A 16,910-nucleotide genomic window follows, 5' to 3' on the forward strand; every position below is an offset into this window, starting at 1 on the left:
TTTGTAATGGAACCATGTAGTGGCAGTTTTGCCTGTCTATGACACAAAGTATGTCATTTCTTACAGTCCTCTCTCCACCCAACCAGCACCAAAAGAAGTCCACAGGTTCCAGATAATCAGCCTGCACTCTAAACAGAGAGAAGAGAACTTCAAGTGTGAAACAATTTGTTTACTGATGAGGATGTTTTCAGTAACATTTGCTAATCCAAAAGCCCCTTCGCCAGCAATGATTTTGAGTCCATAACAGTGGCACACAATTTGCTTCACGACTGCTTCATGACGTGACTGACATTAAGGATTCATTTGTCTAGGTAACAGGCAGGGTTATACAAAAGCAGTAGTTTATAATCCAGCTGTGTTAAAAAAGTCATGCCCCCCCTTCTGTGGTGGTTTCTGGAGAGGACTGTCCATCTGTTTAAACTCTGGAAGGCTGGATGATTGGGGTCCATTCCAGCTGTGTAGAAAAAGAAGCAGTGGACCCCTGTCATGTGGTCAGAGAGGGTGTGCATGTGACACCTGGCCTCTGCATTGTAAAGGGAGATTTCTTGCTCTTCATACTCCACATACACTTACCTTACCCTCTGCGGCTTCAGTGATCGAGAGCGGCATTCATATCCAGCATAGAAATTGCCCCAGGGCTGGAGTTCTGAAGTCCAGTAATCTTCCTCAGGGCAAACAGTAGCCTCTCTCTGTCTCTCCACAGATTCCTTAGCCACTTCCACTTTCCAGTCTTTATTCTTTCCTACGTGTACCTCCCAGCAGCGCTTCCCTGTGGGCACGGCTCATCACTGTAGCTATTCTAAGAAGGCCTGGTAATATTAGTTTTTGGGAAATGCTGCTAAAAACTGCTGCACCTTGTCCTCTGAGCCCAAACTTCCTGTGAGTGAAATCATGATTACCAAATCAGAATGGTGGGACAGGTGGGCAGTTTACTCGAAAGGGTTCTTAGGTCCTGTTTAAATGTGAATGGAAGCATTTTTGTAAACATGGATAAAAATTATATTTTGTACTGTACTCTGTGTTAGCATTGAGCAATATATTTACTGTAGGGCTGATTCAGCTAAGTAACACCTTCTGTATCTGCCTCTGCATCCAAATATTAGAAGATGTATTTCACTGCTGCAGGCTTACTTTCTCTTTCTTAGAAATGATCACTGGCTGCAATACATCACTGAAGGAGCTGGCTGTCTTCAACCCTTTATTAATTTACAGACTCAAAGCCTGAGAGGAAAACAATTAAAACTGTTACTTACATAAAAAGAAGAGGCTCAGACACAAGACCAAAACATACAGTAGTAAGGCAAAAATGTGAACAGTGCAGCTTACAGTAAATAGGAGCTGGTTTAGAACACGGTTATTGGAACACAGCTCTTACGGAAACATTTCCCTGCTTCAGTTACATATAAACAAAAACAACCTTAATTTCGCAGTGAGACCATAGCCTTTTAAAGAGAGAGGGAATGAAAAATGAGTGTTAGGACAATAGCATTAGTAATGGGACAGTAAGGGTGAAGTTATTTCAAGATGAAATATATTCAGATAAAAATGTGTGAGGAAAAGAGAAAGAGAAAAAAGTCTTGCATCTGGTTATTTTTATATTGCTTTCTCACCTGATGCTGGATATAAGCTATCTGTATTACTTTGTATCACAAAGTAATGTGAGTTTGTCGGGTTTCTTGTTTTTTTTTCCATTCCTTGCTGCCATGAAAATGACCATGGCTCACTATGTGTTCTGTTGCACCCCTTTGTAACCAATTCCTCCTTTGTTTGTTGCCACCCTTTAGTTAAGTTTTTTTTTTTTCCGTTCCGGTTTCCATGGTTCAGTAACAGTAAGTAGCAGTTGCATCTATGCTGCTCTGTGGACTCCTGCATTTCAGCCCCCCCAGGAATAACGGACAGCCACAGCAGGACCTGTTCTCTTACTCTGGTTGCACAGGTCTGTACATTCTCCTAACATGTGCTGGTGTTTGTCGAATGCAGTGTTGGGCTGGGACTGCATAGAGTGGCTAGTTTAAGAAATCTGGGGTCCAGGTCTCGAAGCTCATTTGGATCAAACTTGTTCCCGTCAATGGAGATGGCGTCCAGCTCTGGATCCGACTCTGAGTCTCCCTCATAAGCGTACTGTTTGGGGTCGTAATCACACAGCTCCTGTCCAGGTGCCTGGATTGAACCCAGCCTCTGCAAACGGACACAAGGGACAGACAGACACATACAGCATAATGAGGATTTTTTTTCCCTCCACTGACTTTTTTTCTAGACTTTTCTAGACTTCATAGAATGTCGACTGACATATTTAATGGGTTTGGTGAATTGAATAGGTCATACAATTTACTAAGGAATCGCTGTATCTGTGCTAAATCCGCAGTGCATTCATAATAAAAAATAAGATCTAATTTTAGGGACATCCAAATTACATATGGGACAATGCTGTTGTTGCATAGCAAGTACCCTATTTGCTCCAGTATGTACTCAGATGTAGAGTAAGAAGTGATAACAGATTGTAAGTAAAACAGGATCATTATTACTTTCCATGTGTAAGGGTACCTTCGTAACAATTGCACAAAATTTTAATGCAACTTTACCAAACACAAACGTATCCTAACTATCGAAATCATTAAAAAACGAAAAAGGGGCACCCAAGCGGAGAGCATGGCCCTCCAGGCAACCTCATATGTTGAGACAGCTGAAATGCCAAAAGGTGGAAAATGGACGAAAGTTTCTGGTGCACAACATACCTGATATATCAAAGATGTAAGGGCTTCCTTTCTTGAGGAAAAAGTGTTGTGACGCGAGGCCGAATATTTACTACTCAGCATCGATCCCTTTTTAACAATAAAACAATAAAAACAAGTGAATGTTAAAGTCCATTGGACAATACGATACAAATGTAGAAAATGATTAACTGCAATACAAATAAAAATCTCAACATTTGCTTCCGTATATAGTATTTACATAGAATAACGCATACCATTCCAATGAATAAAGGAGCCCCCCCTGCCCCTCCATATATATGGATAAATTACTGGATGCATATATATATATACCATATATACCATATATATATGGTATATACCATATACCTTATAGTGGTTGCTCTTGCTCTGTGAATGCACAGTCATGCTCTAAAAATGAAGGAATGAACAGAAACACAGTCAACCACTGACTTGAGGAAATTACAAGAACAGGCATTTGATTCAGTAATCACTGACAAGCTTCCTATCTGGAGCAGCTGAAACACTTCTATATTACTTATGTTTGTGCACATTCAAGCTGCACCTTGTATGTTGAATTACCACCATGTAGATCACAACACTGTCCCTCCAAGTTTTGGTAGAAATCTTGATAACTTGAGTTTTGATTTCCAGCCTGAAAGAAGATATTGAATAGAATATTTTAGTACAGATAGACAGATTCTATAGAGAGATAGATTTACAGGTAGAGTATTTTAGTCAAACTCAATTTAGACCAAGATCTGTACATGGAATTTCCATTGCAAACATACTCATATAGTTTTTCATGTTGGAGTCAGTTAACTGAATTTGCATGTAAATATTGTTGCCTCATGCTTAGCATGTAGTTCTAGTATTGTAGTAATCACCTCAGTGCTAATATTGTTTGAATTCTTAGCATCCATGTTATTACATTTTCCTTGAAAACAATTTCACATGTTTGATTATTTTAAGTAATAGCAGAGTTTGTTTACTTACATGCTGACTGATGTGGGTCTGTTGAAATACACCATTGTGCCCATAAAGACCTTTAGATATTTCTACATGGCCCTTGTCCACTTGGGACTCTTGAAATGCATCAGGAATCTTTGCATTTGAAAGAAAACAATGGCAATAATGAATATTGCGCATACAGAATGGCTGTACATATTTAATTATCATTTGTTTGCTTAACAGATGTCCTTACCTTAGGTGGCTTATATGGCTTTCACACATTAATACTGCTGAATAATTAACTGAAGCAATTCAGTCAACTATTCAACAAATATAACACATTCAAACAAGCTTGGTTGAATGTACGAACAATGGGGGAATAGATTATACAATAGTTCATCTTATTAAGAAATTATTTTATTTGTTATTTAATGCACAGTGGACCCTAATGTGCAGTGCATACATTTTCAGATCACATTATTTGACTCCCACTGAGAAGAGAGCTGAGAGTTACCTTGCAATCAGTTCCAGGTGTTTCGATGTTTGAGGGGAGAAGTGCATCTCCTGAAGCAGGGTAGAACGGGAAGGCAATTTTCTCTTTCTCACAGGACAGGAGAAGGGCCAAAAGCAGCAAAACTGAGGCAAACATCAAAAAACTCATTTCAACATCATACAGGAAGAGGACTTTCAGGTGCTACTGAATGGATGGAGAGCTTATGTTTTTATGACTGCAATGTTACAAACAAAAAATCCAAATGATGATTTTTTTAAAAGTGTACAGTGGTATTTTAGTAACTTTTTTGGTTTTGAAAGCAGCCCATGAAATAGTATACACTAAACTCCACCAGATGGCGATGCAAGTAGTAAGAATGTCAAGCGTTGTTTTCCGTAGTAGACAGCTGCTCTGGATTCTGTGTGGATGTCTTCGGGTATGGGTTGTCTGCACATTTTGCGTCAGATTTCCCAGCCACAATTTGAAGCTTATATATTTTAAGCTTAAATGTACAACTGACCCTTGATGAGCATTTGGGGTAACTTCCACCTGGAGCTCGTGTATGTGTGTGGACTTTTTGAGGCAGAGTTTGCATAATGCAGGCAGGTCTCTTACCAAGTAACGCAAGCAAGGCCACAAACATGATCCCGATAGCACCACCCCCAAGTCGGGAGCCAGTAGCTCCACGGAGCAGACAGTTTGGAGTGATAGAACAGTCACACACAGTGACAGAGAGGTTCTGGACTGAGGACTGCCCCTGCATGTCGTAGATCTTCAGCTGCAGCTCATGGTGTCCAGAGTAAACTAAGCTCTCCTTCACCAGGTTAACAGTGGTCCCTTTAAAAAAGGAGAGCTACCATTAAACCTACCTTTGTCATAAATCATGAGGCAATCAGTCAACTTTACTATGCAGTGCCTTGCAAAAGTATTCAGACCCTTTTTTACACCCTGTTCAAGGGTCTGTGTTCAGACTCTGTCAAGGGTTTTAATACTTTTTCAAGAGACTATATATATAGCAAATGTACACTATTATTAGTAAATAGTGTAAAATAATGGTATTTTTGAACAATACAAGGTCATAAGGAAAGGTTTATTACAAAGGGTTTCGATGTGTTTATATGACAGTCTTGACAAACCCAATTAACTACCAGCACCTGCTCATACCATTTTCTGTACAATTAACTACCAGAACTTTCATTTTCTAGTAATGATTAATCAAATACAGCAATCGGTAGTAAGTGCTGTCTCGTCAACTACATTCTGATTCAGCACCAGCAGCTAGGAAGCTACGAGAGGTCGTTTGACATGCCAGAGCATGCATGTGAGGAACTGACACATTCAGGGAACTGACACATGCAGTCAGGGATAAGACAGTCTCTTTTGTAACAGCTCATTCAAATGAAGTTACCATTATTGCAACTACTTTAGGTCTGTTTCAGGGAACATCTAAAGTGCTTTACCGTAGTTGGGGTCAAGACTCCATTTTCCCTCCACGTCACCAAGCAGCTCAAATTTAAAAGGGCTGCCATATGGAGCTCCATCCAGGTCATACGCGTTGATGGAGGCCACTGTGGCTTCATTCGACAAACACATGTCCAGTATGTTTACCTCCAGCAGGGGCAGGTTGTCATTCTGGTCCGTCAAGTGGATTGTAAACGTCCCTGTACCAGTCATGGGAGGCTCACCTGTTGGTCAGAACACATAGGTTTTGGATTCTGCTTGTTCATTCTCTCTTTGAATCAAATGGCACTCACATTGTATTGGAAGTTATTGGACACTTGTCTGTTGATGATGAAATGACAAATTAAAGGAATACATATTATTTGAAATGTTCATATTTTAAAATCATCTTAGAATGATATCTTTGAAGTAATGTAACTAAAAGTATTCATTTTCAAAATTAAATTAAAATGATGACTGTCACTGTGATCACACATATGAGACATCATTAAAAGTAAATCCACTTAACTGGCTACTCATACTGAATTAAAATTATTTTTTAATTAGCCTTACCATTATCTACAGCGTATATGGTTACAATGTAGGTGTTATTCACCACATGGACTGATTCTCTGTCCAGTATCTTAGCTGTTGTAATTTGGCCGGTTTTGGGGTCCACATTCACCCAGTCTCCAGGGTCATCACCCTTTACATACCTGTGAGAGTGAGGTAGAGAGGAACAATTTTTAGTTCAATTCAAAAGACAATACTTACATAACAGAGCATGGAAACAACGCAACATTGTTTTATTCATGACAAACAATTATTTCCATGAGAGAACATGAGTACAGTAAACTGATAACTGCAGTCACAGTCTTACACCAAGTCATGTATGGAGATGCCATCTGGATCAACGGCGATGCAGTTCGCCAGTGGGTATCCAATGTCAGTGTTTTCCTCTACCATAGCCTCCGTCACTGAGAATTTGAATTCTGGGGGGTCGTTGATGTCATCCACTGTTATGGTGATGTTCACAGAGAGAGGTGCAGGAACAGCCATATTTTCTGAGTTGCCTTTGATGTTGGTCACCTTCCACAGGCCCGTGGACGTCTTCCTCTTCACCTGGCAGGAGAAGTAAGGCTCCTCGTTCTCCACACTGATTGACAGGTGTCTCTCTGCACCCTCCTCGAAGTCCAGAGGCTGTGGTCACACAAACGTTGGAAGACTCTCAGCATAATTTCAGGACCCTAGAGTATAGCATTACTGTTGTATGCTGTAAATTTACTACTGGCTCCAGTGATAAACTAGCTTTTCCACTACTGCAATGTCCACTACAATAAAACTGGGTCTTAAATTACAGTCTCATTTTCCTACATCTGGATGGGTTTATGCTTGGAAAAAGCCAATCAATCCACTTTGAATCCAGCCATTAAATATGGTGGTGGTCTGTTATGGTATGGCAGCAACCTCAAGGGAGTCATTGAGTCCAATTGGGTCTGCATGGGAGAGTTATGGTCAAAGAATGCCAAGCAGTTGTTAGCAAACAATGTTTCCTCAAGATGTTCCCAAATACCAAGACAATATTGATCCCATATACATTGATGAATGGAATCAAAGGTGTTTTTATGAACACCTGGATGAACATAAATATATTATATATGTATAAATACACACATTTAGAAAGAAAGACTAAGGCAGCTAACTGTCACCGATACACTATGAGCACAGAGTAAGATACAGAGTTACATATGGAAGAAGCTAGTAGTGGCTATAGCTAGCAAGATAACTAGTCTGTATTGAATTGCGATTGTTCTGGAGGGAGTTTAGATATGTGTGTGTGTGTGTGTGTGCGCGCATCTGTGTGCGTGCATGCGTGCACGCATGTGTATGTGGTTCCTTTAAACACTGAATTAAAATTCTCTCAGGCTACTGTTCTTTCTTTTTGTCTCTTCTGAGCACTCATTAACTTTCACTATTAATAAGCTCATTAATAAAAGTGCTCATTCACCTTTATGCAAAAGTTTTAATTAAAAAAGTATTTATTTGATGATATTTATGGCAGGTTTTGTTGTTGCTGTTGTTCAGTGTAATTGTTACTACTCAGTGAAACTAGATTGGCCACACCTTCACAAATGGACCCCACAGAAGCTGATGAACACAAACTTTAAAAATAACAACTACAAAATTAGTGCAAACTACAAACTGGTTTTAAGGCCCAATGTTATAGATGCCCTCAGAATTGTTCAAGTTTGGTAATGTTGGTTAGGATCCAGTTAAATGTCCAACTTGTTATACAATGACTGAGTATCAAAAAGCTTAGAGATTAAAATGGCATTACTTGGGGCTATTCATGTATCAGCTGTAATGTCCTGCACATGTGAGTTGTGAAGGTGTGCTAAAATAAAAATAAAAAAATGTGAAGTATGAAATGTTGAACATGAGAAAACAACTGTAAAACAGTGCCTTTAATCCCACAGCAGAACGAGAATTTACGGAATGCAAAATGTACGGTTACCTTTATGACCGTCAGGATTCCATCATTAGTTTCTGGGTCAGTGTCAATCTTAAAGTGCTCTCCTGTGTCTCCGTATATCATGTATCTTGCTCTCCATGCCGCGGTGCTCTTTGTGTCTTTATCTGTGACATGCAGTCGGAGAAGAGATATCCCAGACTCCCCCTCTTTTACTCTGCCTGTCCCCTGAAATATGAAGTAAAATGAGAAGAAGCCAGTAAACCTTACAGCCAGATGTATTGTTTGGTGCCTGATATTTTTTGGCCCTTTCTTCCACAATTTTTCCAATTCAAATTTATAATCAAATAATGTGAAGGAGGTACCTGGGGGTAAACAAGCCTACCAGCCTGACTAAAGGCCAACTAGTGGAAAATGTGTGTTACAGTAAGGAACATAAGTGGGAAAAGTGCCAGGGTTCTACACCTTACAGTTGATTTATTGGAACTGTTTTATTTTTTGGTCATGAAAAATTTGGCCAAAATAGTATTTTTTTCTGCTGTATATTGTATGACACATTGGTACTGTATGTCATCCTTTACAAACCTGACAAATTTCACAAATTGTGTCTGAGCTTTAGAGCTTTTTCACAAATTCAGAAGAATTACTGTATGGTTCCTGCACCTTTGGTGTGTAGCCAACAAACTAAAAAACAAGCCCCTTTGATACTGAAAGATAAATATTTCCTTTATGTATACTAATGGGTAGGTCTGTTGTAAAAACAAATAACAGCCAGTACGCATTGCCAGAAATAACATTTCTCTAATCATTCTCTTGATAATTCAGGCAATAACAACATTTGTCAAAATGAAAACTAGAACCATACAATGCATGAAATTAGCTCACCGTGCGACCACTGATAGTGGGCATGTGGTTGTTTTTGTCCTGAACATGAACAATGACGGTGCAAGAGCTTGAGAGACGAACTGCTTCCCCATGATCTTTTGCTTCAACCACAATGGAGTATTTATCAGCTTTCTGAAAACAAAACCATATATTTACTCATAGTGTCAAATAGGAAAGCTGTTATAAAAGTTACTTTCATAGGTACAAAAGTTTACATATTTAAAAGTTCACGTTTATGTATTTAAGATTAGGACAGAACTGTAATGGCAGAACTAATTTGGAATCCTCTTCCCAGATGATTCAGTAACGAACTAGACACACAGTAGTATCCGAAGACTAATAATAATAATAATAATAATAATAATAATACACCAATCCCAGCCAATAAGAGATCAGTTTATGTAGGGGTGTTTATGTCTAGCCTTAGAGTAGATGAGAATTCATGGGTTTACAGCAGAATACATTGGGTACACTGTTCTGAAAACAGTGAAGAGGTGGCATGAATGAACATACATTTGTTTATTATTTATATAGCTTTAAATATGTGTCACATTCCATATTTGTTTTCAATGGAGCTTTACAATAAAATGAAAAAGTCCAAAATGACAAAGAGGTGTTTCCATATACAGGTTGCAAATACAAACTACACCAGTGTATTCTTACCTCATACTCCAAACACCCCCTGAAAGAGATTCTTCCATTATCTTCAATGAAGAACTCTACATTTGGTACATTGGGGGTCACAGAAATAATTCTGTAATCAAACGTTGAATTTGAGGTTTCTGGTTTGTCATGATCTATGGCCAGCACAGTAATTACAGATGTTCCTGTGGGCAGGGTAGCAAAAGAATGAAGCTTGTAAGAACATGTGTATATGATATCACATTTTAAATAAACTTCATAAATTATAATCACATTTTATTAGTTTAAACTTACAATGTTTATAAAATTAATATTAATAGCTGCCATAAAGCATGCAATGAAGAGCATGATGTTACCACTTATAATAAAGCTGTTTTCGGGGCAAAAGCTGTGCATTTTGAAAGCTGACAAAGACGAAAATCACATATGCCAGGTATGATTTCTTACATACCATGTTCTCTCATACTATGTCAGGTGTCATGGATCATTGCAGTTATTCATACATGCTTTATAATGTAGGTATGTCATGTGAAAGCAGGCATTGTGTTCACTTCATAAATGACTTACACCACAGTTAATGGAATCCATAACTTAATTTACAATTAAAATATTTTCCCCAGAATTAAAATCAGATGCTTTTTACAATAATTATTCACCTTGTATGTCTGATTCTTCAACTGAAGTTTCATACACATCCATCTGAAATTTTGGTGGGTGGTCATTTATGTCCAGCACATTTATCTCCACACCCAACTTGGTGTCCAGTTTCAAATTGGAGACATTTCTGGCTTCAAACGTGAGCTGCAAGGACATTTCAGGAAGATGCCGAATTGTTCAAGTTTGGTTTCACTGAATTAACAAACATTTCACCACAATTAAAACACAAATAGTGAGGCTTATTGATTGATAGAGGTGCACTCCTCAAAGGGCTCTAAAAATGAGCAAATATTCATTCAAAATTTCAAAAAAAAAAAGACATTTTGGTTAGGTGGAAGTGCAATTAAATGCTGTCTATTCTATTCTTTTCTATTATTACATCAAAAATATGCATTTCCATAACAAATATGTATTCAAAATATACATTTAGAATAGATTATTTTGTTAAACAAGTATCTGAAGATTGAATACTTTTTTTGCTTACTCTCAACACTGGATACTGCTCATAGTCCACTCTTCCCTTAACAGAAATGATTCCAGTGTCTTCATTGATATGCAGGATGTCCTTTGGATCTTCATCAACTCCACTTCCATGGAGTCTAAATGCCACCCGGTAATTGCGGTCAAGATGAATCTATGGTGCATTGTGGTACTACATTAGTCTGACTAGAAGGTTTGTGCATGTGTGAGTGAATGAGTGAGAGACATTATGTGTGTGTGTGTGTGTGTGTGTGTGTGTGTGTGTGTGTGTAAATGCCTGTATATTTGTGCACAAACAATGAATGAGCATGTGTGTCAGTCTGTGTATGCAGTTACATTTTACATGTTATTTTGTATATGAATAACTTCCAAATAAAACATGATGATTGACTTGGTCTCTGTACTCTTGCCAAGAGTATCATTGTTGCACAACAAAAGATTAGAGAAACGTCATGCATATTTGATGTGGCAGTTGTTTGTTCTTTTTACAACACCTTTGTTTGGAGAACATTTGTCCCTGTTCCATGGAAGAAATGCTGTCGGTGTGCATGTCAACTTCATCATTAGCCTTACTTTTCCAAGCACGTACGGGAAAGGCCCGGGATGTTCTTCCTCAATGCTGAATGAGTCTATGATCCAGGCTCTCTTGTGACGTGTTCTGCTCTCTGCAGAAGAAGCACCCACTGAGGCAAAGAACTGGAGGAGGAATCACTGTGTTAGTACAACAGAAAGATTCTGCTCACAGTCCTAATAACCAACAGCTCTTGCCTCCTGTCCAAATAACTGCATACCTATTGCTATTACTCTTAGTAACAAATGACCGGTTATCACTCTCAGTAACAACATCTCTCACAATGACTCCACACAGCCAATCAGCTTGACTGTGTTAGCAACAAATTTCAGGTTAAGTCTGATGTGTATTGGTCTAAATGTGGAACTACACTATCACATGTCTGCTCTTGTCCAGAGGTGTGAGGATAAATGGGTCAGGTGATCATGAAAATGAAACAAAAAATGATAATGCATTTCCCACAGCTCATAGATTTTCCCATAAGGTCTGAAGGATCTAAATTACATTTTTTTAAAAACACATTTGCATTTGCTAAGTACAAATGAAAATGTAAATATGCAGCACAGTCTTTGATCAGAGCTTATGGAAAAGCCATTCACCCTCAGCTGACAAGAAGTGTAAACAGAGTTTTTCACGTTTTTGTTTCTTTTGCACTTTTTTTTGGCATCAGTGGTTTCTGTTATGAAAATGACCATAATTATAGTTTGCACCACATATGTGGGCTAAGTCCCAACAGACTCATTATATATTATATTCACATTAAATTCTTGGATTTTTTCTGAATATTTTTTAAAAAAAGCTAGATGGTTAAGAAAGTTACCTTGTAGCAGAAATCGGCCATATCTGCCATATCTAAAGCGTATCCCCTCTGAAATGATTTCCGGCCAGACTAGGAGGTAACTCTGAATTGCAGTTTCTTTCTTTTCATGTCACTGACCTATGTGAAGTATTACATTTACTGGTACAAGTGTAGTGCAAGTAATGCCTTCTCAAATGTGCTTAGTAATGTCATGTTATGCAGTATGAGTGGCTACATTAATTTAGCCTTAAAGGTAATTGAGATAACCAATTTCATTAAATTTATGATGAACGGGCACTATGTTTTAGTCACAGATGTAAAAGGTGCTATTAGGCTGCTTCTATACTGAACTTCAAAACTGCTGTTGCTCGGTTCCACATGCCCATTATGTGGTAGGTAGGGATCTGAATGCATTCCTGAGTGCACAACATTAGATCAATTGCAACATTTTTCTCAGACTGTGTCTTACCCCTTTTTTGTTTAAAAAGATGCTAAAAGCTCAGTCTTGTCAAAGTCAGACATTTTCCGTTTCAGTGTGGATAAAGAGTTTAATGCTTTCACCAGAACTGTAAAAGATCAGCAATGTTGAATGTTTCATGATGATTACATATGACTGAGTTACTGTTACCACAGTATTTCTTAAATCTCCCCTCACCAAATAACAACCTGAGTAGCAAGAAGCTATCACCTTTCTCTTTGGCATTGTATTGGACCAAAGGATCACTAGTGCTTTGTATTGTCGTTATGGATTCTGTTAAAGAATGAAGATTTGCCTTCAGTGAGGATATACAGTAGGTCCAACACCAAATGATTTGTGTAGTTCGCCATTCTTTGCCAGAAAGAATAAGTTACCCCTGATGGGGGACCTACAGGAGACAAAAGGTCATTATTGAGGGTCTCTAAAAGATGCATTATTCACTTTTGAATGTGAAACATTTTTGAGAAACTAGATAAGGTGTGGGGTATGTATGTGGATCATGAAGCAAAAAAGAAGGATGTAAGCTATGTTCTAAAATGGTCATATTTACTCATTATAATGCTTTGAAGCATGTCGTATGTGTATAAGAATCAAAAAGTCTGGCATGGTTCTCGAACCTGCCTGCTATAACACATTTGCAACACATATGCCTATCCTTGCATAAGACAAAACTGCAATCCAGACATCGCAAGAATTACCCAATGTTTAAACAGCTGTTTTTGAAAGGATCCTTATAATTACATTATGTGCCACCTGGACCGTTTTTTTTTTTTTTCCATATTGACAATTTATTGTTGTTAGACATCAATACATCACCTTTTTAAAAATGAACAATTTTAGCACACTAACTTGAGGTCTTAGAGTCTTAGAGTAAAGTTGGACCTATGGACAGTGTTTATTTGGAAGTATTATAGCCTCAGGTTAGAGTAGAGCATATTAGTTGTAATAATAATTATAATAATAATGTATGTGTGTAGCTCCTTTCATTTCATAATCTCCAAGTGTTTCACAGAGAATTAACAGAAATACAGTGAAACCTGGTTTTTAAGTTAATTTATGAAATAAATTGCACTTTATGCATGTTCTTACGGCAACCAATGCTATTTTATCTAATGATATCTGTTGAGTGTTACTTTGTGACACCACCCATTGACTTTGCTTGGCTGCTCAGAATGTTTGGTATTTTTGGTTAAATCAATTACTTTAAACACATCTAAAGCTACTCTGGAACAATTAGCAGGTTTCCTGGGGATACAGTGTTTAATGAATCTTAAAATAAAACAAGTTGTGTGTGTGTGTGGGAGGGGGTAATGACATTTCAACGGCAGTACTACAGAGCACAGTGGTTTCTCTGTGGTTGTGCGGAACAATGCCATGAACCACAGGGGCTGAAGCTGGGGGTTGATATTACGTTTTCTAATAGAAGCAAAGTTGGAATTGTGTCGCTAATGATAAAGAAGGTCCCAATCAAGGTTAGATTTCTTCAGTAAATATTTAGAAAGTGGTAAGTGATTTCAACTAATTTGATATAAACTGTTAAAGATGATAAAACACTTGTATGAATCAAAAAAAAATGACAACGGTTAACTTAAAGCTGCGGTCAGAAAACAATAAGTTTAAAAATTATCTAAAGCAGTGGCAATTACCCCGTTAGCTCGAGCAAAATTTTGCCCGAGCAAAATGTGGACGCATTTTAACGTATTCAAATACGTGTTTACAAATTTACATTTACATTTATTTAATACATGTTTTATTAACTTGTTAATAAATTTATTATCAAATAAATGTGTTTCATGTGTATGGTACACTCGATTATTTTTGGTAGTATTCCTGAGAACGCGTGTTAAAATGCGCTGTTGGTACAGCCCACGCTGCACACAGCGCTTGGGTATCGAGTCTGAACTGCATTTCTACCAGTGACACCCCGTGGAAGTATCCAGAGATGTTCACAGCTGTAACGCATATCTTTTTAAATTTGGTGCCAGCAACTCCTGAAAGATAGCATTTTTAAGCCCTGTAAGTAATCTTGCTTAATATTATCAAAACGTGTAAACACACAGCGTATCTCTTTGTAATTTATCCGGGACATGCAGTGAAATGGACAGGAAGTTGTCAGTGAAGCACAAACTTGGCCCCGACTCGCTTCCATACATCTCGGCTTCTTGAAATTCATATGGGGGAAAAAACGTTCCAACTTTCACCGATGAGAAAGGTGTCACAACTCAGTTTCAAAGTAGCGCGATTTCTCACGGAATTGATCACCACAGAATTTAGGTTATCCACTCAACGGTTTAAAACAACTCATTAACTGCTTTATAATTGCTGCGGGAGAATGCTTTATCTGCAAACTGAGTAAAACTGCTTTTTGTCCTGGTAGAAGCATTTACTTTGTTAGGGAAGGCTGCACAGAGTACTGGGACAGGAATCACTCCCCTAAAACTAATTACTAATGAATTACATGGAAGTCATGTATATATTATTGTTACAACGACTTACCAGGACCACAAGCTTTATAAGAGATCTCATGATGTAGGCGCTCCAGACAGCTGCGATTCTCTTGCTTTCCAGAGAGGAGTAAAAGGAGAGAGACTGTTGCCACAGAATTTAAGAGGAAACCAACCGCCCGGAGCAACATAATTAACACCTGGCAACTATATGTGTTAGAGCGTGCGTACGTGAGCGAGTGAGCGAGTCCAACCGATTAATCGTGAATTAAAGGTTAATAAATAGATTAGATATAGATTAGACAGATAATTACACCATGCACGCAGACTATTATATATATATATATATATATATATATATATATATATATATATATATATATATACATATATGACGTTTACATATATGACGTTCAGCTTTTCTGAAGCTGACTGTCACCCTGAAATAACGGGTAGTTAGTATTTATTATCATCTTTTTGTCAGTCAGTATTTATTTTATTGCCTTTGAAGGGAAATATTCTGCATACAGGCAATAAATATTCAATCCCCATCAATACTGTACAAACCCCACCTTTGTACATGGGATCAGAATAAAAACAGCATCTTACATCATATGTGACATAGAATTGTGGGTTAACTATCTTGCCCAACAGTTGAAAATCAAATACACAGCAAATCCAGTCTTAAAATCATCCGTGAATGTCACAGTTCAAACTGGTGATGCAGCTCTGCCCTCATAGATAAAGCCAATAAATATCCCATGCCTCCCCTCTCAGTAGCTTCACTGTTTATCAAAACCTGACAAATACTAAACATCGATACAATAACAATTCAGAACAGACAGGACCCTCCCCTTGGGGCCAGGGTTGCACTTCCAACCAAGTATCTCTGCCAAGGCAGGCAGGTTACTCACAGTGCCAAACAAAAACAGCCATACCAGAGCAGTCAGTGACCCAAACACCAAGCCGTGAGGCCAACAAGAGAGCCAGGCTACTGGGCTGGCCGCAGCAATGTGTATGCCAAAGCAGGTGGCAGACCAAAACCAATGGCAGGGGAGCAGAAGGGCTAGTGCTCCTACCTCACAGTTCTAAACTTGCTAACAAGACAGATCCTCCTACTGCTGCCGTGATGTCAGTCTCAGAACTGGGTAATCATCAGTAGCAAGAGGAGTAGGCATCAAATTTCACAGTGCACGTGAAAGCCACATGAACCCTTTTCTCCCACCTCACCGTCCCCTTACTCTTACTGTTAAAATCTTCTCTCAGAATTTGGATGATCTCTTTATTGCAGAGAATTGAATTAGGAAAGCTTTAAAAGATATAGGGCTAGAGTGATCTTCAAGTCAGTAGATACTTACTCTGCAATTATCATTTTTTATTTACTTTTTTGTGATTATATTTTGTCAATGTCAGTATTATTTTATTAAGCATGTGTGTGTGCATATGTGTATATATGTACACAGACATACATATTGTGCATACATATATGTATATATAATGATACACATTAGAAAGGAGATATATAATATAGTTTTTTGTATTTATGTTATTTTTCTATCTCTCTTTTATAATGTGTATCATTTACTTTACTATCACTAAATTATTTGTATACTTTTAAAGTTACTTTGTATTGACTTTATATGTGGAATGTGATTGGACTGTAAGTTCTCAGTTCACGCTCTAAGTCTCAAGTCAAGTCATATGTCACATAAATGTTTGCTAACAGGCTCAAAAACAACAAAAAAGTCTGTTCAACTGTTCAAAAGATGGGATTTGATTGGTGAACCATTACTACTAGGTGACCAAACAGGTTTTGAACAACAGGTGTAGTGGGCAGGGAAAACTTGAAAATGAATGTAAATCACCTAATGTTTTTGTCTCTCAGCCTA

At 38.0% G+C, this 16,910-nt stretch overlaps 1 protein-coding gene across 1 annotated transcript; it reads right to left on the reverse strand.

The window, feature by feature from the left end:
- Positions 1-1,645: 1,645 nt before the first annotated feature.
- LOC118779019 (cadherin-like protein 26) lies at positions 1,646-15,137 on the reverse strand. Its single transcript, XM_036530842.1, has 17 exons — positions 15,074-15,137; positions 11,303-11,425; positions 10,734-10,883; positions 10,249-10,393; positions 9,614-9,777; positions 8,951-9,082; positions 8,111-8,293; positions 6,476-6,795; positions 6,169-6,311; positions 5,616-5,840; positions 4,771-4,992; positions 4,177-4,298; positions 3,708-3,815; positions 3,277-3,366; positions 3,081-3,122; positions 2,736-2,822; positions 1,646-2,178 (listed from the first exon to the last, which is right to left on the reverse strand). Exons 1-17 carry the CDS (start codon positions 15,101-15,103, stop codon positions 1,951-1,953), a joined length of 2,514 nt encoding a protein of 837 aa, XP_036386735.1. The 5' UTR covers positions 15,104-15,137; the 3' UTR covers positions 1,646-1,950.
- Between the last annotated feature and the right edge of the window lie 1,773 nt (positions 15,138-16,910).

The sequence above is a fragment of the Megalops cyprinoides genome, chromosome 6 (assembly GCF_013368585.1).
Source record: "Megalops cyprinoides isolate fMegCyp1 chromosome 6, fMegCyp1.pri, whole genome shotgun sequence".
In the NCBI taxonomy this organism is placed as follows: domain Eukaryota; kingdom Metazoa; phylum Chordata; class Actinopteri; order Elopiformes; family Megalopidae; genus Megalops; species Megalops cyprinoides.